Source organism: Aptenodytes forsteri, unplaced genomic scaffold (genome assembly GCF_000699145.1).
Source record: "Aptenodytes forsteri isolate BGI_AS27 unplaced genomic scaffold, ASM69914v1 Scaffold287, whole genome shotgun sequence".
In the NCBI taxonomy this organism is placed as follows: Eukaryota; Metazoa; Chordata; class Aves; order Sphenisciformes; family Spheniscidae; genus Aptenodytes; species Aptenodytes forsteri.
In genome coordinates, this window is record NW_008794854.1 from 395,385 (window position 1) to 418,844 (window position 23,460).

The window sequence follows — 23,460 nt, forward strand, 5'->3', positions numbered from 1 at the left end:
CTCTACAGCTACCTGAAAGGAGGTTGTAGCGAGGTGGGTGTCGGTCTCTTCTCCCAAGTAACTAGCGATAGGACGAGAGGAAATGGCCTCAAGTTGCGCCAGGGGAGGTTTAGATTGGATGTAAGGAAAAATGTCTTTCCTGAAAGAGTGGTTAAACATTGGACCAGGCTGCCCAGGGAAGTGGTTGAGTCACCATCCCTGGAGGTATTTAAAAGACGTGTAGATGCGGCGCTTAGGGACATGGTTTAGTGGGCATGGTGGTGTTGGGTCAACGGTGGGACTCGATGATCTTAGAGGTCTTTTCCAACCTTAATGATTCTATGATTCTATGATCTTTGAGCTTCTCCTTCCTCTTGTGTTGTTGACTTAGTGGCCTAGGGAAACCATCAGCTGACCCTGCTTGCTGAGCCTACACAGATTACTGTGCATAGACAATGGTTAGGGTACAGCCCTGCAGCTGCAGGCAGGAAGGGTGAGCTGAGCAAACAGGGGATGCATGTGACTGAGATGTGAAATCTGTTGTCTCACTAGCAAAGCTTCTTTAAGACACCCTTATAAGCATGCTGGATATTTCAAATTTTTAAAAATCTTTAGAAACCAGACTGAAATCTCATTAAAAAGATAGTTCACTTGGAGGGAATCAGTCCTTCGCGGGTGCTGGACTTCCTTAGGACTTCCTTAGGAAGAGTTTTGTGGCAACAGGTCATCTCAGTTAATATGTGCCCAAAGTACCCTGTACCACACAAAATCCAGATGGCTACTTCTCACGGATACAGAGGTGAAATGCAGATACCTGGTCTGGGTGTGTGTTCATGCAGAGCTGTGACTGGGCTAATGATCCCTTTGGTGTGAGGACAGCACTGAACGAATGCATCAAGTTTGATGCCATCATGAGAAGTGCAACACTGTGACTGTGGGGCTCAGATCCCTTACTACAGGTTTCCTTGGGCTGCTCTGCATCGCAGTGTAGCTATCCTCAGACACGTGTGTTGTGGAGAACCAGTGTGCCATGGAGGACCAAGTGTCAAAGTGGAGCTTGTGAAGCCCTGGACTAAAATTCTGTCCTGGATTTTGAGTAGCTGAGGGCAAGTTATTGTGTCCTAGATCAACTACAGGACTAATGCAGAACTGAAACACTGCAATCCGCATCTTCAGCCTGGAAAAGCCCCTTGCAACCATTGGCTGACTCTGCTGGTTCCTTCACCTCACTAGGCATCTGCCTGCTCGACATTAAAATTCAACCAGTGCCCAGGATGCTGCTTCTGCACAAGCCTGGGATTGCCCCGCCTGACGTGTCCATGGGTGGTCTGCTGCCCAGACCAAGCTGGCATTAGAAATTAAGCATTTCCCTGTTACATTCCCCCTGCCCCACACCCTCATCTCTCCTCTCCGCTCCTCTCCCTAGAGAATACTCTGAGCATGGTGAACACAAGCAAACAGGATCAGGCATCTCACAAAAAGCACTTCTCACAGCAAAGGAAACAATGATACCCATGTGTTGCTGGAGGTTTCTGCAATCACCTCAGTCAAGGATTCCCAAAACACTATACATACACAGAAAATAATTTATTTACATTTTAAAGGGTCTGCTATCTCCTTCCCTGAGCCGCAAGTCGTGGCTGAACAGCTAGATGCCTTATCCTGCACAGGGCACAGCAGAGCCAAGAGCTGCTCGCGTCTCCATAGGGGACAGGCTGAGGTTACATATGTGCTGGCCCTGCACAGGCACACTGCCCGGCAGAGACCAGGTGCTGCAGTTCGCTGCCTCTTTTGGTAACGATGGCGCTTGATCAAGCCATTCTTGGCAGCCTTTGACAGACGTGATAAGACACTTGCTCAGGAAGCGGACGGCCTGGGCTCTGTTCTGTTCTCAGGGGGTGTGGGCTTCAAACTCTTTGGTCTGTCTAGCAAGAGATGATTTTTAATCCGGTGCTTAGGGCAAGGCTAGGGCGAGCACTTGCCAGCTTGCCTGTTAAAGCCATGCCAACACGTAGCAAAGAATTCAAGGTTCCCTGGGGCAGAGGGGAGCTCACGCACCTGCCTGGTGATCTGAGTGCTCTCCTGACAGATAAAACCCTGGCTTCCCACGGGACCAATTCTGTGGGGTATGTAGCAGTGGCTACATATGTGTTAAAATGCACAAGCCCATACACTGCCCTCTCAGCAGAGGCTCCTAACCGTGAAGGTTTGAGGTAATGCTGCTGTAATGAATCGGCCCATGCAGTGTTGGGAATGTGTAGGCACTAGGCAATTGCCAAATATTGTCATTACTAAAAGGGAGACTCAAAATCTCACTTGTACCTTTCACAGTGATATTTGCTGGTTTTGCTAATCTCACCAGACAGTGCTTAGCAAGCACAGGCCAGGCACTCCTGAGAGCTACATACCATGGCATGAAGAAAAGAACAACTTGCCATAAATCCAGCCTCAAAAATTTTCAACACCAGCCAAAGACTAGTGCGAGGTGGCTGGCATACCCTTCCTATATAAGGGCCTTTCCAGCCCGGACTGTTGATGTTAGGACATGTTACTAATGAACTCCACGGAGGCAAACAGGAGGCTGCTTTCTCCACTTTGGGCCCAGGAGGCTGTGAGGACAGCAGCAGCAGTCCCACCTCATCAAGTTAAACTGAGACTTTATGCAGTTACTCTGCTGAGAAGAGGTGCCTTTTGGAAGATGTGGAGAAAGCTGGCATTGGTACCGACCATCCATCATGAAAAACAATGCTATGTAACATTAGCATCGCACCCACTTTGCTAGCAGAAATGCGTCAACAGCAAAGGGAGGGAGTTCTCGGAGGGGAGGTTAAAGTAACGATTATCTCATTTTATTTTCATTGTAGTTACTCTCTGAAACAGAAAGTAGATAGTGTATTCACCCCTTCTAATTTCCTGATGTCTACAGATGTTTCCTATAATTCTGTTGTGAAGGACACAGCTCCTCACCTGCATGTCTGGCACTGGCTGCTCTCTGCTGCCTGTCTCCCCCTGCCCAGCACTGGCTGGCTCTACTGACAGAGGCACCCACAGCATCGCTGCGGGCAATGGAGACACACCTGCACTTACAATGAACTCTTGAACCACACCACCGAACTCCAGCCACCACCCAGTGGTCCCTGTTGCCCAGCACGATTAGGGTGGTTTTTTACTCACGATAACCATTTGCCTTGATGTTCAGGAGCTCTAGGCAGTCCCGAGGTTACTTGGAGGGAAGTACCAGAGAAAGACCCTGAGCAAGCTTCTGATCCAAACAGGCAGCAACGCTTTCTTGAGAAAAGCCTCACTCCAACCACTGTGCTAACTATCCAGGCCCTTTTACACATTGGCATGGGTAGCTCGAACCACTGAAAGAAGGAAAACCAGCAGGAGTTTCCCCTCTACTTTTAGCAGGCAAGGGGGGGAGGGGAGTATATGAACCATTTATTTACAGTATAGCACACAAGTTCAACGCAGTGCCCCTTCCTTTGTAAAGGATTTGTCCCTTTACTAGTTTCTGGCTACATGATATCTCCCACCTCCACCCAATTCCCAAATGTTGCTTTTGTGAGCCTTTAAATTTGGCAGATCTGAGTCTCTGTAGTTTTGAAATTACTGCACTGTATTTGGGAGCTGCTTGCTATCTTCTGGATGAAAGCTGCTCATCGTTGCTGCACTGGAATATCCTCACATTACTCTTTGGGCAGTGTTTGACCCCGAGTACCAAGATGGCAGCAGTTCACAAGGGATCTCTCAGAAGGAGAAAATCAAGACCAGACCACTGCAAGTCTTGAGAAAAATGTTGCCCTAAAGCAAACTCTTTCCAAACACAGGGAAATGTTACATATTTTATGTAAAGTAGGATTTTCCTGCCCTTTCTCCTAAAAACAAACAAACATGCAACCCTCCGTTGAAGTCCGCATTCCTCATACTATTCTGATCCCGTGTTATAGTCAGAGCTCCTTCCTCTTCATCACCCTCATTATAGCTATGCAATAGCCTTGCAGTTGAGTTCAGACACACACTCATCCTATGTTCATTCATCTGTGGTGGGATAAGTGTTGACCTGGGTACCTCTCTCAGGAGGGATGTGGTACTTCTCAGAATTGTTCTTTTGGCTAACTTATTTGCAGACTTCAAGAGACAGGCCGGCAGTGATTTACACTCAGGCAAGAAGCTTTCTCTCCACTGAAAATGTTACAGAAAGAAAGAGTTTAAGAGGAGGCCTGACACCTGTCTTCCTGCAATGTGCATTTCGGTAGTTCTAGTCAAATCTTTGTTAGGGCTGCTGTGAGAACGCCTGTTTTCATTAAGACTAGAACTGAAGAAAGCTGCTAGAGATCACTGGGCTCTAACAGCACTGACTGCCTTGAAGGCAGCATGTGTAATCAGGAGTCCTGATGTCCTCCTGCCCGTCTCCAAAACTTCCGTGTCTAGTATTTTTCAACTTTTTTTTGACATTTCTCAATTAGTGAGCACTCCCTTGTCTGAAGGAAACCAGAATCTACAGCTACAAAGAGATACGTACAGAAGAGATGTGTGCCTGAGTCAAAGGAGTCTTAAGCCCATCTTCAGGGCCCAGGAGCTCAGTCTGGTCCCAAACCTAATCTGAGGTCCCGTAGTTATCACAGAGTGTTCAGAAATCTGGAGCCCAAACTCCAGCATTCACAATATATTCCCACAGGCTGCATATTGCTTTCCCTGGAGCTGCAAGATTGAAGATTGAATCTGTTGCATGTGACATCAACCAGACGTGGAGGCCACTCTGCACTGGCTGAGGCTTGACCTTGATGTAGAAAAAGCTTTATCTGGGAAGTGCAAGGGTTCTGCACAGTTGTGCACTTTCTCATGTGAGACAGACAGAGGCTTACCATTAATTCCTTTCACTGGAAGTCAAACTAGAAACCTGTTTGCATGACCTTTAAAATGCCAGTCCAGGCAAACAACAGCCAAGGATTTTGCAGAGCGTGCTGGGATTATCATTACACACCTCAACATACCCTTACACTCTTTCACAGCGGATGGTATGTCCTGGTATCAGCCCCAGAATTCTCTTTGAATCTTTCAGATGGAAATCTTACTTTCTTTGCTCAGCTTTCTGTTGTGTTTCACTCCTGCATCCTGGCAGTGGGGGACCCATGGCAGTTTGAGGCCGATTATTCCTCTTTGCCCAGCCATCTGATGGCAGCTTGGAGGAAACGGATGAGGACTCTGTGCACGCTGCCATTCTTAAAGCTCACAAAATTCTCATCTGGGATGTGAAATGGAGGTGTTTAGCTTCTGGTAAAGGTTGATCAAAGAAAACACAACAGAAAGAGAGAAGTAGAAAAATATTATTTCTTTTCTAGCATTTAGGATACACCTGAAAGATCTGCAAGGTATTCTGGTCTTGTCCTCTCCTGGAAACTAACTGCGATAAAGCTCTGATACACAAAGTTCGCAGAGCTAGCCTAGCCCCACCAGAGGAAGCTGCAGAAGTGGCTCACACGGTAGCTTTTGCTCTGGTGGAGCACAGCACAGTAATTATCACTCCTGTTCTATAGCAAGTGGTAGGAAATGCAGGTGGGAGCCTTGGCCTTGCATCCCAGGGTGCTACGGGCTACGCTGACACAATGATGGACAGGACTGGCTATAAGGTATCACAGAGCCACAGCTGCAGCCGCTTCTAGCTGGGGCTTCTGCCAATAATTAAAATCTACCACAACCAGACAAGGAGCAGCTTCATTGCCAGATAAGAGGCCAAGTGAATAAATAAACCACATAAATCCCTCCTGAAACAGAGAGCTGGAAGGTCTCCAGTGAGAATGATTTGTGAAGAAGGATGCTTCGCTGGGACGGAGAGGGGTCAGTGTAGCAAGAAGAGGTTTGTTTATTCAGGGCTTACATCTTGGGATGTGTTGCTTCTTGAGCCAGGGGCCCAGCGTGCTGCTGAGCTCCAGTCAGAACAAGCATCATGAGATTTCCTTCTAGGGATGTAAAAAATGGGCCAAGGCGAGTGTGAGCCCACCCACTTCCTGGGCAATCTCTGCTCAGCTGCATTGATGCTTTCGTGCATCACGAGGAGAACGAGCAGGCTCAGATTGTGGGTAGCAGCCTCTCCTGATTTTTGCTGCCCAGTTCCTCAACACTGTGATTCAGGTATTTTCCCAGCCTCTTGCCTTTCAGTTTGCTCCTTTGGGGGAGTTTGTGTTTTAAACCTACCCTGCTAACATACCTCTCCCTTCCCAGTCCAAACAATGTTCCCCTTTCAATATGATCCTGATGCCACTGATGTACTCACATGGACGCAGATAAACAAATTGGTTCAGGTTATGTTAGCAGGAGGGTGCAAACCGAGATGAATCTAAATGGCAGGTGCAGAGAGATGGCTTTGAATGAAACTACAAACTACATATTAGAGAGATTTTTCCATCGGTAACTTGGGTCCAATCCTAATTAAAAGCTATTCTTGAGCTTTTTTTAGGTCATTTAAAGAGGAGTTCCTTACGAGCTGCCCATCTAACCCTATCTGCACTTAAAATGTGAGAGCCAAGATAACTGGTGCCTGTAAGAAGAGGTTGAAAATGAAAATTCAGTTACCTATTTCCTGCCATTGAACAAGACAAAAGGAGTGGCAGATTTGCCCAGGTGAACCTAAACTTGTCAGTTCTGTGCTATTCTCGGCTAAGACCCACACCCAGGGACCCATTCCAGGTTTCTTTAGATTATCTTCCTTGAACAATAGATGAACCTAGGGGTAGAAAAGGATAGTTTGGTGGATTGTCCTCTTTGGACACTTGCCTTCAGAACAGGTACTAAAGATACTTCTAACTGAAGGAAAGATTTTATTACTTCAATTCATGCAGACACATTACTATTATGTTTTGCATCGTTACTGAGTATTATTGTGGCCTTTAAAAAGGTAGGACTGGTCTGACACGCAGGTGTGTTTGGCTGGTAATGAGATGCATTCATGATGCATTCTCCAGAGTGTAAATTCATGTCCTCTCCAGATAGACAGGAACTGTACCTTAAATGATGTACCGTGTGAATATTCAGCGGCCTTTTGCCTCCAGCTGGCCTCAGCAGTCGAATAGAATACGGGCAAGGAGAAGGGATTAGCTCTTGCCTATGGAAATGGTCACCCCAAATTGGTGGGGCAGTATGGGAGGAGCTAGTACTGTCATCACTTCTCCCTTGCTTGATCTGCAAGCTGGAGATGACACCTCCAGTTCATCAAACCCCATCTCTGCAGGGGAGTCTTTTCAGGAGAGAGGCTACAGCACCTCACTGCAGGGGTAGGAGACATTGACCCCCCTCCAGCCCGTGGGGAGCCCTGCAAGGAGGCATGTTCCCTGCTACAGCTTAATGTGTCATTCCCGAAATTCTGCTTTCTGTGTCAGAAACGGGTACTTGAGAAGTTTGAGAACGGCTCTTTTCAGCCAAGCTGATTGTGAATGAGTTCACTTAGGCAGAAAAACAGGCACCTCTCTCAGATCAAGGCTGTACTGCTCCCCACACAAGCTGAGAGAGTTACCCCACTGTACGTGGTATAAGCTTTCCCATGCAAACAAGGCCTATGACCGCTGGCTCCTCAAATCCTGCAGCTACCTTACTGAAAAATGAGAAGGGTAGGTGTCACGTCTGGGGAGGCTTTGCACAGAGAGCATGTCATTTGCCTTCGGAGGGCTGAGCCAGGCAGGGAAGAGGGGGTCTGCAAGAGGCTCCGTTCCCTCCTGAAATCCAGTGCCTTGGTGAGGATTGACGCTTTAATTTCAAAGGAAACCACACGACTGCTTCACAGAGTTTCTTGCTGGTCTCCAGGCAGAGTGTGACGATGGTTTATTTTGACTTAAGTAGTTTCCTCCCCACAGATGTGTCCCCCATCCCTTCCTTAGCTGAGCAGGTCCTACAGGTGCAGAGCTTTGCCTCTGCCATGCAGTGAGGAAAACCCGCTCCCCAGCCACCCGTGAGGCTGCTGCTGTTTGAAGTGAGGCTTCTGGAGATATCTGACACAGTATTTGTGGGGCTTTTGTGGGTGCTTAACGGAAACTTCTTCCGATTCACTCGGCTGCTGGTAACGTGCTCCCCGTGATGGCTCACAGGCGCTCCCTGCGTTCACAGCCTGCTCTCAGCTGCATCTCAGGTGGGAGGCAACAGATTGCAAGGTGAAATACCAGTGCCACAGACCAGAACAGCCTTTTCCAGCAGGCATGCAGAAATATGATTTTTCTGTCATATCAGCCCTCTGAACGGGAGGACACATAAGGATGCAATTTCCTCAGCCTCTGGCCGGAGCAGTTAAAGGGAAGTCCTCACCCCTGTGCTGCAGTCTGCTCCTGCCATCCCTCCATCCCCTCCCACTACGGCAGTGCAAGTGCTTGTTGGGCTGTGCTGTGAACTCGATTGCTGAAATGATCTGGGTTAAAAATAACCTTGTAAAGAGTTAAGGGATGTATTTTTAGCCCAGATCATTTCAGTGATCTAGTTTACAGCACAGCCCCACAAACTCACACTGGTGCAAGGGAGGGGGGAAGGGGGGAAGGAAAGGTCAAGGGAGAATGAGCAGTTGGGAACATAAGCTGTCTTTCTGCCAAAACCAGGACCTTATGAAACTGCACCCCAAAAGCACCGACCCTCTCTTGTTTTCATCCAGCATACTGACAACTGCCTTCTTGTGGTGCAGTGTTGAGAGCTGGGTGCTGAGGATCACTATTTCTGGATCCTGTTTGTGTAATCAAGACACTAGCCCTGAGCCTCAGATGGCTTATTGTGTCTGCCTCTGACATAATATATTTGTCATTATTTTTGCCGTATTTGCTTTTGCTGAGGTAGATTGTATGTGCAGCAACAAAAAACTCCATGACAGTCACGGGGGAGCTTTGCAGAGCTTGTGCGAGCGCAGGGTATGGGAAGGTGGCCAGCATGATGGACTGGTGTGAGAACAGGCTGCAGGGAATCGTTCCTACAAAGTTCTTTAGAAGCAAGGGAGGGATGTGGAGGTCAGGGACTGGCCTCAAAACCACGTCTAGATGCAGCTGTGTGAGATTGGGGGTGGAAAGTGCACAGAACCAGTACCAAAAATTGTGTAACCGTCACTGATTTCATAACCGCCGAATACTCCAGCCTTGCAAGGTGCTGTGGAGGGCTTGCATCTCGGATGAAAGGTGCTCCGTCTGGCCAAAATATCCTACCTGCAAAAGCAGACGAGTCAGAGGATTCATAGGGGAGAGAAGGAGAGTAGGGCAGTACAAATCTCTGCTATTATTCAGCTGGTATTTAAGTGCTGCTTAAGCCAAAACACTCCGCTGTATATGGCAGCTAATAAACCTTTGCTCTTTCCATCAGCCAAACCAGGTGCAGAAATCCAAACCTGAACTTCTCCTTCAGTATCTGCTTCTGACCCCCACTGGTACCCTTTCAAACTAGCATTTCCAGTAGCATATTATGGACAGTGAGAAAACTGGTGGGATACCAATCCTGTGAGATGGAGTCACGATAGTTTTCAATTGCAAGGGGGTGGGTCATGACCAAAACTGCTAGCTGAGGGCTGCTGGAGCCAGTTTTGTACCAGTCGCAGCAGGACATTCAAATTCATCCCCAAAGCCACCTCTGGCTTTCCAGTTTTCCCCAGGAGTCTTTGCAATTTTGATTCCATAAGAAACTTGTCTGCAGTGACACTCCCCACCTGTAGCTTAAATCCATGAGCTTTAAGAAAAGCTCTTTGTGGGTACCCAAACGGGATGCACAGAGAAACTCTTCAATCTCTTTACCTCTTTTCTGTGGGCCTTTAATATGCGCCTTCTCTCACCTGGTGCCCACGGTGGGTCCACAGGCTCTAGCAGGAGAACTGGCAAATGTCATTGATTCAGGTAATGACATTGCTGTCCTGAGGGGCCCCCTCTGTGAGACATTATTACTCCCACATCAGGCAGCCTTACTAGCCTTTGCATTTTCTGGCACATTAAATCACCAGTGAAGTTGGGATTGTTCTTCTCCAGTGCTGCCAAAGGGACCAGGTTCAGTTTTAAAAGCAGATGAAGAAAGATGGGGTTGAAAACCATTTTCAAATTTACTCAATTTTATAAATGTATTTGGAAGAGGAAAATGAAACCCCTTACAGAGAACTTGCTAGTTGCACTTCCTCTTCTGCAGACAGTGCCATGCTTACATCGATGGTATAATTCAATTCCTGTTTTGCTGCTCTGTCTGACATTTTTCAGAATATGCAATGCTTAGACACTTATTTTTACTGAACAGTAAAAGACCTCAGAGTAGCAGTCACCAAATTACTGGTGCAGTAAGTCTTTCACCTTAGCTTGCTGGTTTTAGCCCATGCAGGCTGACGACGCTCCTCTTCTGAAAAGGAAAAGAGTCAGCAGTTGGCTGCAAAGAGCACAAAATTAACATCTGAGTAATTTCACCTTTTTTGCCAAAAAAGAGCAGAGCTGCTTCTCTTCATCATTCATAAAAGTGGTGGGCTATGTCACTGAGACAGGAAAAATGACCAGGAATGGGAGAGGTTGTGTTAATATCATGGGGCAGGAGAGAGCCAACACTGAGCTCTTGGGTGAGAGGAGCAGATGAGTGTCTTAGTCATGGAAGAGGCTGAGGGCTGGTACATACTCTGGGGTGAGAGTGAGAAAGTGAGGCTTCCCACCTTCCTCCCAGTGGGAAGGAGACTGCCAGTCCAGCCCCTGGAAGTCAGGGGGACGGTGTTCTCCTTGCAGCGCAAGGAAGGGAACTTTTTGCATCCGAGTGCCCCAGTACGGTGTTTTCCCTCGACTAGAAGACATACAGCCTGGCACACCAGCTGGGGAAAAAAAAAATAAGCTGTAGAAAAAGCTGGATACAGGATGGCAGTGTAATTGCCAGAAAGGATCTGAAAAAGGACTTTTCCTGTTGCAAAATGCGTAGCGTAATCGGAGAGTCTGCAGCTGGCAGTTTCGGGAGGACACAGCCCGTGGGCTACTTGTGCTAATCTTAGAATGGCATGTTCACTGCTTCCTGGGCCCCGGCCGGCGAGCTTCACGCTGGCGAGAGCCGCGTTGCAATCAATGCCTGCTACCAGCAAAACAAGAAACGTGTGGAATCATTCCAGCCTCACAGCTTTGATCAAATCCAAAGAAAGGGAGCTCTGTTTTCAGACTGCAACTCAAAAAAAATTAAAAAAAAAAAAGGAAAGAAAAAACACAAGCACCCCAAAACAAGAGGTCAAAGAGGCCAAGAGGAAGTGCAGTGTCTTTTCTGGGTAAAGGCAAAGGACTGTGAAAGAAGCTTTTGGAGAAAAAGGGATTATGAGGGAGGCAACCCTTCCACCACAGACACTGAGCACCTGCAGCTCCTCAGCCTCAACTGAATCCTCAGTTCAGGTGTCCGTTCCGCTATCCCTTCACGGCAGGGGGCCAGCCTGCAGCTGGGAACTGCTCTCCCTCCCCACTTAGCCCAGCCATCATTTTTTGTGTGCAGCAGGTTGCCCTGCTGATCTGCTTACCTCACTGTTTCTTTCGTTCCCCTTATTTGCCACTTCCCCCACCTGTAATTACTCTAATGAAGGCTGAAAAGATGGGGGGAAGGTGCTAGAAGTTCACTGAGAGGAGACAGCTTGATATGGCTTTTGTGGATGGATGCAGAAAAGCTGGTCCGAAGTGTATGGGAAGTTTAACAGGGGAGATGTAGTCAGGATCCTGGAAACAGGGAATGGCAGATATCTACTGGGGCTTGTGGGCCTGGAAGAAAGAATATAGAGTTTATTGGGAGCATTTATTTACAGCTCTCTGAGAAAGGGAAAGGCCCTTTTCCACAATGCAAACAGGCCTTAGCCATGCTGCTCTCTAGCGGGTATTTCAGACTAGAGAGTGCTCCAAGCTGTGGATGATGAAGTGATCCCTAATGTAACCTCCTCGATTCGTTTTTAATCTAGAAACTAGGAGTCTAAAGAAATTCCTTCTTTAATATGATTTCAAGTTTCCACAGCTATTTCTCCAGCCCCTGTAGTGTGGTGACCCAAAGAAAATGGTCCATACGTGGGCCAGATTGGTGTTTCGAGGGCCTTTCACCTCCAGCGATGCTGAAGGAGTGGTTGTGTTAACAAGACAGCAGGTCCCTCCCAGGCACAGCAGTGTAAAGGGAGAAGGAAGGGCTCTGCTGGAGCCTTTGGAGAAACAGAAATGTATTCCTCTAGCAACGGCCTTTGGGGAAACTTTCTGACTGAGAAGCAGAAGAGTATTGAGGCAGAGGGGTGAGAAGTGTGGTGCTGGTCATGCGTTCATGGTGGTGGTACAGGGAGCGGAGGTATGAGGTTCCTTGCTGATGGTTTGTAGCCTGGTTTGTTGTTTTGAGGTCTCCACCTCTAACAAAACAAGGATTGTTGGTTAGTTGTTCTCAGTTCCTCTGGTTCGGTTTTCCCTGGCATCAGATGCTGGAGATGAAGAACAAAGGTTTCCTTTCATCAACTTTGATTTCAAGGCTTTCTACTCATATTGCCTGATACACACATAGCAAAGAAAACAAGGTAAATGGGGGATGACACCAGGGCTGTGTGCTGTGGGAAGAGCCGCGCTATCCAGCCGCCAACAAGCCTCCTGCTTGTCAGCCTGGGGTCGACCTAGGGGAGGGGAAGCTTCTCTCACCTCTGGTATTTCCTCCCTCCCCCTGACCCGCACTGCCAAAAAAGCAGAACAGCACAGGGACATCCCCAAGCAGATGCTGGCTTGCTGCGAGGACAGGGAATGGACTGGAAAAGGAAGGGCGCTGGTGACCAGGGCAGTAAAAAAGGGATGGGAGGGCTGAGAAGGTGTATGGGAACATCCTTTATTGCCCCGCTCCACCTGCTCACTGTGAGGAAAAGATGGGAACAGACACTTGGCTTGAAATACTTAGTTTGCCTCCAGTGAAAAATACTGAGTGTAGGCTCTTCAGCTAGAGCTGAAAGGCTCTGCATGAATTACTGGTTTTCTGGGATATTTGAAAATGCTGCTAGGTCCTGTCTTCCCAAACCTCTTGCTCTCAGACTGGATGATTGATGCCAGATGTGAGAAACTCTGCTTTAAGTCCCTGCTTACTCTTGAACTTTATAACACATATGCAGGCTTCTCTCTAGCCTGCTTGCTTTTCCCAGCCTTTGCTCATAACTTGTTGTTCTGGATTTGTCAGAACAGGCCAGCAGAGACCAACTCAGAGGTGGACAAGTCAGCATCACCCTCAGTGGCTCAGCTAGCAGGGAGATTCAAAGAGCAAGCAGCCAATATCACTGGAAAAGAGGTAAGGAGCTCTGCAGCCACCAGCAGGTAGTCGAGTGGGAAATGAGGCACTCGCCTCTGCCTGTAGAAGTTAGAGCATCAGTGATCTAAGCATGAATCCACCTTGATTTTGAATCTTCGCAAAGGATTTGTCTCCTAGTGCAATGCAAGCTATGTCAGTATCTTCCATGTACTGCCGACTTGTGGACAAGTATCTTGGTAGAGCCATACCTCAGGACAGCTAGACAGTGTAACTGAGACAATGGAAAGCTTGGTAGGGTACACATATACACCTAACAGTAGCAGACAGCAATGCATGTACTATCTGGGCTGGCTTTTGTGGGCAGAGGACAACAATGAATAATGAAATAGCTAATATTGAGCCATGGAAAAAGAAAGCAAACAACAGATTACGCAGCGTAGAAGCCAGTGGCAGGTCACCGGCACCTTGTTCACAAAAGGAGAGTTTCCTCCAGGTAATTCCTTCTGTATGGGTCTGAGAGAGAAAGCTGTCTCTTTACTTGCCCTCTTACCTCTTCCCAATGACATTTCAGACTCTGTGTGTATCTCTATCACGCTGAAACTTTATTTTATTGAAAGCCCACTATGCCAAGCATTACCTCACAAGCTATCTTTCACCAGATAAGCAAAACACTAGAATACCTCTCTTAGGAAGAAAGGAAAATCAGAGTGTTTATGGATAGAAGTTGACATTTTAGGAGAGCCCCCTGTATCATTATGCACTTTTTTAGAAGCATAAATGTTTACTGGTGGCCCTCTCCAATCAGTGGGTGCCTCTTTAAAACTGAACTGCTTCCTTCTGCTGCTCAGCTGATTTCAGCATGTCCCAGGCTGGGCCTAAGGGGATCCTCTCTGTCACCCCTCCTGTCTTTGGCTGGATGCAATGGTGACCTCTGTCCTGCAGGGCTGGCATGCCACCGTCTATCAGAGGTTAGCACTCCCATAGCCAGACCCCAGGGTGGGAATAGACAATCTCTTCCCCAGCACTTCTTTTTTTCCCTCTGGTCACCAGTGCACCACTCCATCCGTGCCATTACAGTCATTTCCTCCTGTTAAGGTATGGGATTTAATTGCACTGAGTCACTCACCCTTCAGAAGGCAGCAAGTTCCCAGACCTCTCCTGTGTTATCTGCAGACCTCTGCTGCTCCCAGGCCAAGGCAGTGTGGAGGGGCCTCACAGTGGGGGGAAACTCATTTTCTCTAGAGACAGGGGAGGACAAAGTTTCCTGTCTTTTCTCTCCAAGCCATCTGTCACTTCCCCACCGGCTTTCTCAAGCTGGCTTCAGATTAATGGCTGAGTGGATGGTCTTTAACCCTTGCTTGACTCATGCCAGCAAAGGGGAACCTATCAACCAGGGAGCCTCTGATACATTCACTGTGGCACAGCGCAGCATTTCATGGTTGCAAAACGGTGGGGTTTCAATAAGACAAGATATTATTGCTTCCTAGTGTGACATAAGGATAAGGGCAGGGCTGCCCTCAGCTGCTTAGAGACGCAGCATTGCCGTGGCTGGGTGCAGCACCACCAGAAGTTAAGTGACATCAAGTTGACAGGTCCTCCAAGACAGCCAACTCTACAGAGGGCAAAGACACCGTAAACCAACTTTTCACATGCCTGCCTGTTAGAAGGTAACAAAATTATCCCAATATTATACTGTGGATATTATCCAAGATCCACAATATTATCCAACTATTTTGTCTGTTAACACATAAAAAGCGTGTTAAGCGCTTGGCAGGAGACTACAAACCTGGCATAAAAATAGAGACAGCTTGGCTTCAAGACCAGAGCAATAGTTATGAAGGAGCAACTCCATAGGTGCTGTGCTATGCATCTCTTCCTTCCTAGTGAGCACTCTCGTACTTCTGAGAGCCTGAGGACATTCAGAAGGAACCAGTGTTCCTGCCATTAAGTTGTCTTGTTCCTTCTCCCCTGGAGAATCTGTTTCTTAGTCAAATTAAAGGTTACAGCTGAGGACTTGTCTCTGCGAGCTGCTGCTCTTCATTAGAGAAACGAATGGGGCTGTAGGGCATGTTGAAAAAGTCAGAATTCCCCTTTTTGCACCTAAAATATATCAGATGCAAAATAGGAAAATCACGAACCAGGTAGGCAGCTGAGACTCATTAAAAGGAAATCCTGGTAATAAGACAGGAAAGAGAACAATAACAAGCTATTCCAGCGTGAGGGGGTTTCCACCAGGATGCTTTGAAGATGAAGCTTCTGGGAAGGCTTCTCTACCCTCCACAGCTTAGAAGAGTGTCCTTTGCACAAAGCCTGAAGTGTTGTGGTTCATGCTGTGGAAAGAGATACAGACTATTTTTCCAACACTAGGATTGGGCTCAAGATGCTACAAGCACACCTAGCATGCTGGCCACATGCCCATATGCTAATATCTTGTGCTGCCTTTGGATGACTCCTTTAGGCAAGCTAAGCCCTGCCATCCAAGCAGGTCACTTACAGAGCATGCCCTTTGGTACTTGAATTTCAGTTCCTTTTTTAAAAAAACTGATTTCCCTGCTGCTGAGTTCATTGTTTTCTTCTCTTAGGTACCACCACATAAGCCAACTCGGAGGAAACCACCATGCTCCCTTCCATTGTATTCCCACAAAACTGAGACAAGTGACAATGGTGAGCAAGTGAGTATCAATTTAACAGGGGGACAAGGCCTCTCCTCTCTGCAACCTGTTCTCTCCTGAGACACGAGCTTGGAGGTAGCAGAGAGGTCAGGCTGTGTAGCAAAAGACGTCAAGCATGCAGCATCAAACCTTCCCCTGCTCACACACACATACTGACTCAGAGTCAGCTCCACGCTGTTTCCCACTCCTGTAGCATGGATACACATCCCATTTCTACTGTTTTTGTTTTTAACCTTAGAGCACTCACGAATCCACCCAGTTACCACCTTTCAAGCATTTTAAAGCACGAACTGCTGGCATTTATTAGATTTGAACAGCGCTTAGCACAGGGAGCATCCATGCTGTTTGTTGCCTTCAGATGAACTCTAGAGGTTTGAGTATAATGGCGTAATAGTTCTGCTCTTGAGATTTTTCCTTCTTCAGAAAAAGGAATAATTAATCCAGCGTGAAGAGGGGTTTTGTCAGCAATACCCACAGAATATTGTCTTGAGGTGTCCTCCATATAGCACCCTTGAATGAGCAGGTCCCAGTAAGCTGCCTGCTACTCACTAAAGTTTATGCTCAGGCCCTTTCCAGTCACTTCTGTCCGTCTGTATTTCAGGATATGAGGTCTACCCACCAAATCTCACATTGTCACCTGCTCTTAACAAGGGGGTGGTTCTTTGTCCTTCTTTTCTGACAGCTACAGGCTCTTGCTGCCTCCATGCCAAAGAAGCACAAGCTTTAAAATCTTAGATTCCTTCCTTTTCCTTTGGACCTGAAAACAGCAATATGTGCCTTCTCAAAGCAATGCTCTCCCTTTCTCATCCTGTTTTTAGCCTTTCATAGCTCTACCTTTCCAGCCACTTAGGCCTTTGCTGCCTATACTAATTGGATACCCTTTAACTCTGTTAGTCAGGTGGTGGCAGAAAGTCTGTCCCATCACAAAAAGTTCACAACCTTTACCAACATTAAGGCTTGTACCCTTTAAGAGGTAGAATTTTAATCTGTCTGGTCCTGAAATAATACCAGGGGAAACTGTGTCATGATACCTTAGTGAAGGCCATGTAGCAGCAGAGCCATTACACATCACCTAACTCAGATACTTCAGCCAGAAAGCAGACAATCACCTTTTCTCCCAGAGGAAGAATACATGTATGTAGAACCCTAGGATGGCTAGGTAACAAAAGGGGAATATGGTCAGGAAAGAAGAAAGCAAACGTTTGTGTGAAGAAGCTGTATGACACTTCATTTGCTCCCCTACTAACACTTTCTGCTTATCTATTCCAAGTTTTCTACCTTCATTGTATTTCCTCTTTTTCACCTACTTTACTGTGACTTTTTCACGTTTCATTTTGTTTTGCAGAAGCGGTCTCCAAATGCTTGCCCCATTCCCAAGGTCAAGGTGAAAAGCTCCCCCATGATTGAAAAGCTGCAGGTAGGTCCTGGAAGAGCCCACATGGCTGCCCCAGCAAATTAAAAACTGATTGACATTTGTCATAGCTACTTCCCTTGTGGAGCAGCCGCAGGGGAAGGGGATCCAGCATCCAAGGGTGACAGCAGGGTAGTGGCCTCACCGACGAGGGCCCAGTCCCACAACAGGCAAACAAGGAAGACAGAGCAGGTCTGGTAATGGTAACCAGCATCAGAAACAGTCCAGCGATCCTCGGGCATGTCCGTAGGCAGGTCAGTGCATGGGTCAGGATCATTTGGATCTGCGGGATACATGGCTGGGCATGGGCATGGCAGCAGGACAGCTCAGGTAGGGAGCAGGGGCAGTAGTCTCAGTTTAAATGCAGCTCACAAGAGAAAGTGAGGGAAACCCTGGCTGAGACTTCTTCCAGCTCTTCCTTCGCAGCAGTCTAAATCAAACTGAGTCACCTGCACCCTACTGGGGAGCTGGCCTTGAGCGCAGGCAGTTACAATCCTGGCAGTGGGGAGTGCACTCCAGGCTCTGGCACTCCCCTGTGCGTGCCTAGAAGCTCTGCACTTCCCTCACCTTGATTTCCCCAGTTACGCACAAACACACCCAGTGGTTCTTGCCCTTTTTGTATCTCTCCGCGGCACCTGATTAATGCCGCCGAGGGCAGCTCAGCACTCCATAGCCCGTAGACATAGTGCCCTGCACTGCCAGCTGCCTCTCCTGGCAGCATGTGCGGCTCCAGAGCTCAATGCCTCCTGGCTGCCCTGACACAACGTAAGCCTATTCATAGCACTGTCCCTCTTAATGCACCCAAGGACGTTTGCCTACGAGAGTTTCCTAGTGACAGGCCATCAGGAAGTGTTTTGCCACAGTTAATCACAAGCTTGCTTCTTTCCATGGTCTTCTCATTCCTCATGACTGCACAGATCATTCAGAAGACCTGCAGACCAGGCTTGAAAATCCGAGGTCTGCTTGGGTACGTACAGGGATGGTTTAAATCTCGAAGTGATTGCTGGCTGCTTGTTCAGACTTTCTCCCGGCTCAGCCACTGTAGACTGTGCTGGCTTGGCTGGGTCACTGGAAAATCCCAAAAGGCCTCAGGATGACAAAAGGACACGTCCTGAGATCCAGCTGCTGGGGAAGGGCAAATGTCCAGTCATAACTTCTCTGCCCGGACTTGTTTGTTGACAGTGTCACCAGGAGAGACCCATAACCAGAAGGTATGTGGGTTGTGACAGCTGAGAGATGTGGCAGCTCCCGTGGCAAGAGCAAGGGTTCCTCCGTGTGGTTACCGCAAGTAGTACACGCCGGTGTCATGCACGCCTGTGACGGGGATTTTTCTTTGCAGGCCAATCTGGCTTTTGCTCCAGCTGCTCTGCTGCCGGGAGCATCTCCCAAAAGCCCTGGACTGAAAGCCCTGGTTTCTCCGTTCAGCACCCCTCCCTCAACGCCCAGCAGCCCAGGGATTCAGTCCCAGCCCAGTGAAGCGAATGAGACGCCGGTCAGCTTTGATCAACCGCCAGAAGGCACTCAGCTGCAATTCTATAATAAGGTAGGGTATGTGCTAGGATTTCTCCATCACAGCAGGATAAGGCTTGCTTATTACTTGGGGATGAAGAGGAAGAGGAGGCCATAGCCCTCAGTCCTGCCATAACAGTGTACATTTGTAGCCAAGGGAGGAGATCTATGCACTGGGTTCGAAACAGCCTTTCAGTGTAGCTCTGTGGAGTCTCGTCTCTGCCCCCCTGCACATGGAGCTTCATGGTCAAGCAGCTCCAGCAGCCTTCCTGGCCAAATGGGTAAAGGGAAGGGGTGAAGTGGCAGGACGCAGTCACTTCAGCTCAGCAGTAACAGGGTGGCTGGTACCTGGGCAGGGAGCACTGTGAGGAGGTGGTGCCATGTGCCAGCAAATGTCAAAGGCGGCTGAGGTGCAGTTTAGGGAGCCACGTAGAGCACGACAGTTTGCCAGGTGTCCCACAGAGTGCACAGCGCTTAAATGGGAAGCTGTAACCTGCATTCACCATCATCAACTGGAATGCAGACTCCTTCCTCAACCACCAAACTGCCAAGAGTAGAAAAGGCTGAGACATCCAGAGTCAGCAGCACCTGCATAATGAATGCAGCGTCCTTGGGTTTAGAGTCTAACTTGGACAAGGAGCCACAGTTTAAACTGGGACAATGATCTCCAGCACGAGCTTTACAGAAGGAAAGGAGGCATATACTAGGGAGCTGCTTGTCCTCTAAAGTAGTCTCACAGGGATAGGAGCCCTCGTCTTCCTACCTCTCAGTAGCAGAGCAGGAAAAGTGAAGCCACCAGCATAGCAATCAAGTTTCCCATGGTATTTTCCTCTGTTGTGCTTTCCTGCTTTGCAGTATTGCTCTCTTTGTCTGTTTCAATGTCTGCTTTTCCTGCCTCCAAGGTGCGGACGCGGGGATCGATAAAGCGCAGGCCTCCCTCCAGGAGGTTCCGAAGATCTCTGTCTGAGTACGGAGACGGGGAAGATTTAGGGGTCAACACCTCCTCTCCAGAAAATGGTGCCAAGGAAGATGAGGATGAGGTGTTTGGGCCCAAAGGCAAGACAGAGGAGGAAGAAACAGGGAGCAAAGAGCAAAAGAAACAGACAGGGTCTGATGAGAAGCCCCCATCAAGGAGAGGATCCAGCAGATCAGAAGATGAAGAAAAAGGGGAAAAACAGGCAGAGGAAATGACTCCTTGCAAGAGTAACGCAGGGGATACAAAGGAGGAGGAAGTGTGTCGTGGTGCCACAGGGGAGGAGAACTCTCCCCCGCTTCCCTCTGGAAACAAGGAGGAGAAGGTGTGCGAGGGTCCGCAGGGAGAAGAGCAGCAAGGCAGTGCCTGTGAACAGGAAAAGGGGGACAAGCAGAAGGAAGAAGCTGAAGCTGAAGCAAAGGAGACCAGTGAGAGCACAGACGCACGGAGAACGTCAGACACTGAAGAAACACCACTGGCACCTGAACCGCTGCAGGACGCAATGGGCTTAGAGACTGCCAGCGAGCCTTCAATGTCAGCCACGCAGGACCAGGGCACAGCGTAACTGTGACACACAGGTAAGATAGGTCAGCATGACGATGGCTCCTAAAATACCAGAGGGTTTTGCTTATTAATGAAAATGGCAACTATGACAGAACACACCAACATTTTTGCTGCTCCCCACATCTCAAAAGTATCAAATCTCAGGCCTGCAGAGGCTGCAAGGCAGGGTATTTAAAACAACCAGCCCTCCTGGGTGGTGTTAGAGAGAGAGAGGATGGAGAAGAAGCAAAGCCAATTCTGTATTCAGTAAAATGGAGAGGCTCTGCCCACCAGGCACGCTGCTCAATTGCTGTTTTGGAAGCAATTTGAAAGTACTTGCAGGAACAAGCACTTTTCCCCAGCAGTAACCACATATATACTATCTCAATATGCTTCCTTACATACACATACTTATATGTGTATGTGCGCACATGTATATATACATGCATACATATATATTCTCTCTCTCTCTGTGTTTAGCTTGTTAGCTTTGCCAGCAAAAATAGTGTTTGCACACATACCAGTTTCATGATCAGCCCTGGAAGCACGCAAACACGGGCCTCTGCCACTTGAAATAAAAGAGGATTTCCACTGGCTAAAGTGGGGCTTGTTCCATGTAGCTTCTTACATATTCTCTAACCACAGATAACGTAGCCACAGATGCCTGAGGAAATATCTCATTCCACCCCAACCACCTGTCCCCTCTTCAAATGCCTCCTTGCTTTGGCAAGGAGCAACTGAAGGAAGCAGGCTGGTGCTCAGGCTGCAGGTTGCCTTTGCCTCCTAGCATGGAAACTACCAAAGTACCCCCAGGTCATAGACTCCCCAGCACTGTATTTACTTAGACCCATGATCACTTTTCATAATTTCCTTACTTTTCCTCTCTCAAAAGGACGTACCCAATCAGGGCACAGGAGACTTAACATGTGAATAGGAGCCATCTAACCCAATCAAGGTGGAAGCTACTGGAAAACCTTCCATGGCAGGAGAGGAGCAGAATACGGATATCCCCCAAGGTCTAGACTCATCCCGGAGCTGAGTGGCTGCTCGCTGGCTCTCTGCTTTGTACCATCATATTTTGGGACAGTCGGAACAAGAGACTGGCTTGCAATCGCTTCGGAGTTCAAAACTGAGGTGTTGGCTGATGTTCCTCGGTGATTTTCAGGGACTGAGAGACCTGATACGTGCTGTCCTGGAGCCAGCAGCCACCACCACTCCTGGTCCCTCTACTCCTTCATCCTGCTCCAAAATGTCTTTTTCTTCTCTCCTGCATTGGTCTTAGATGAAGTTCATCAGTTATATACATACATGTATGGTGCCTTTTTGGTAGCTTCTTTTGAAATAATTTGGGGTTTCAAATTTCAGTAACTAATGTTTTAACAGTAGGAAAAAGTATGTTTTCTCCACATATACTGGATGGCAGACAATGTGAACCCTGAACACAGGGAAAACTCATAGGACATCGTTCATAAAGCATAAAATCCCTTTGAAGTGGGGGTCGAGCTGGCTGATCTGTGAAACAGCCGGCTGTGGTAGGCAATTTTTCTGTGTGCTTCAACTCTGGGGTTTTTTTTAGTGCTGGTGGAAAGTAACAACCAACAGATTTGATGCACAGAAAAAGATGTGCTGCAAAAGCACCAAGTTTTCTTATCTGGCTCTGGGCTCCAGTCCAGGTTTAGAAAGGCCACCTGTCCGTCAGTCTTTCTCACTTCCAGACCCTATCCAATCTTTTGATTCTCTTTTGAAACTTTCAGTGTGTGGCCACCAAGTGCCAGTCATGATAGAAAGCAACCTGGCTTACTGGAAACAGCTGATTAATTTTATGTAGGTCAAAGAAGAGGTCTTAGATGGCCGAGTTTCCAGTCATATGGCCTGACTGAATATGAGTAGATGATGGTCAGATAGCCAGTCCCTCCTAAGTACTTAGGCATTGTACTAGATTTGCATTCACTCTTGGGGTACTAGTTAAGTCATGGGTCTAGCAGTTGCTAAGCCAAAAAAGCTTTTACATCTGGAGAGTAAATGTTGCCCGTAAGAAATAAGTTATTCATGGAAAGACAGATAACAGACCCTCACCTGACCAGTTTCCTGACAGTAGTGCTTGAAGCTGTATCTGCAATACTGAATAAAAAGCTGCTCTGGCTCAAGGCCATAGAGCTTACATCCACAGCGTGACGTGGAGCTGTGGACAAGTCTGGGCTCACTGGAGACAGCGAGCCAGACTTGCCAAAAGCTGAGCCAAGCAGTCAGCTAGCTGTTAGGCGGTGTGAATGGTCAGGGGCCAGTGCTTGAACCTGCCGCCAGCCACCTAGAACCCAGCAACACAGGCGCAGCTAGAGAGATCAAGGGCAGAACCACACAGCTCCTCTTCATCCATCACAAAGCTCCTCCTAGCAAACGTTAAGCTGAGCAGAGTCGGAGGCTTGGGTTGTCACTGTCTCTCTGGACAGGCACAAGCATTTTACACAACACAGCCCACATCCATCCTTGAGGGGGCTCTGCAACACAGCAGTGTTACAAACCCGATGGTTTTGAGGGATATCACCTTTCTGTTCACCAGCTCTAAAACTGCGAGGAAAGAAGTGGCTCTGTGCCCTGCCATTCTTTTTCCCAGATGAGAGCACTGAGGCGTCATTTGCTGAGAGCCAGCAGCGTTGACCCTCCTGCGTAGCACGGGCCTGTTAGCAAACACGACCCCCACATCCTTTTGAGCCATGTTGTGGAGCATTGCTGCCTTTGAATCCATTTAAATCTGTTAGAGCTTGTATTCCAGGGCAGGCTGCAATCATTCGCTGTACCCTGTTTCTTCTCTCAGCAGAGTGTCCCATCTGGATGTGAATGATTGTGCCTTACTGTATATATAGATATATGTGTGCCTGTTTAGAGAATGAGTATGTGTGTCCCGAGCAAGGGAATGGAAATCCGAGGGAGAAACAGAAGAAATAAATGGTGGAATAAAACCAAAGCAAACCAAAATCCGTGTGTTTCCTCCTGGGGAGATGAAGGAGCCTGAGGAAGGATGGAGAGAGCTGGTAGCAGCAGGCAAAACAGGGGTAGGATTTCCACTGCCATTGGATCAGTTTAACATTAAATTTTAATTTAATTTGTGGCATTGTTTACTTTTGGGGAACAGCAATAACCAATGTGCTTAATCCACAAAGGAAGGTGTTCTT

The 23,460-nt window shown here is 47.9% G+C and overlaps 1 protein-coding gene across 1 annotated transcript in view; it reads left to right on the plus strand.

Annotated features, from left to right (window-relative positions):
- Positions 1-23,253, plus strand: part of RCSD1 (RCSD domain containing 1) — a 37,665-nt gene extending 14,412 nt beyond the window's left edge. The window contains exons 2-7 of the mRNA XM_009274563.2: positions 13,111-13,218; positions 15,762-15,851; positions 17,197-17,268; positions 18,602-18,805; positions 19,674-20,322; positions 21,180-23,253. Of these exons, the coding sequence (XP_009272838.1) occupies positions 13,111-13,218; positions 15,762-15,851; positions 17,197-17,268; positions 18,602-18,805; positions 19,674-20,309 (1,110 nt within the window). The 3' untranslated portion in view covers positions 20,310-20,322; positions 21,180-23,253. The remainder of the gene's footprint in view (positions 1-13,110; positions 13,219-15,761; positions 15,852-17,196; positions 17,269-18,601; positions 18,806-19,673; positions 20,323-21,179) is intronic.
- The last annotated feature ends 207 nt before the right edge of the window (positions 23,254-23,460 follow it).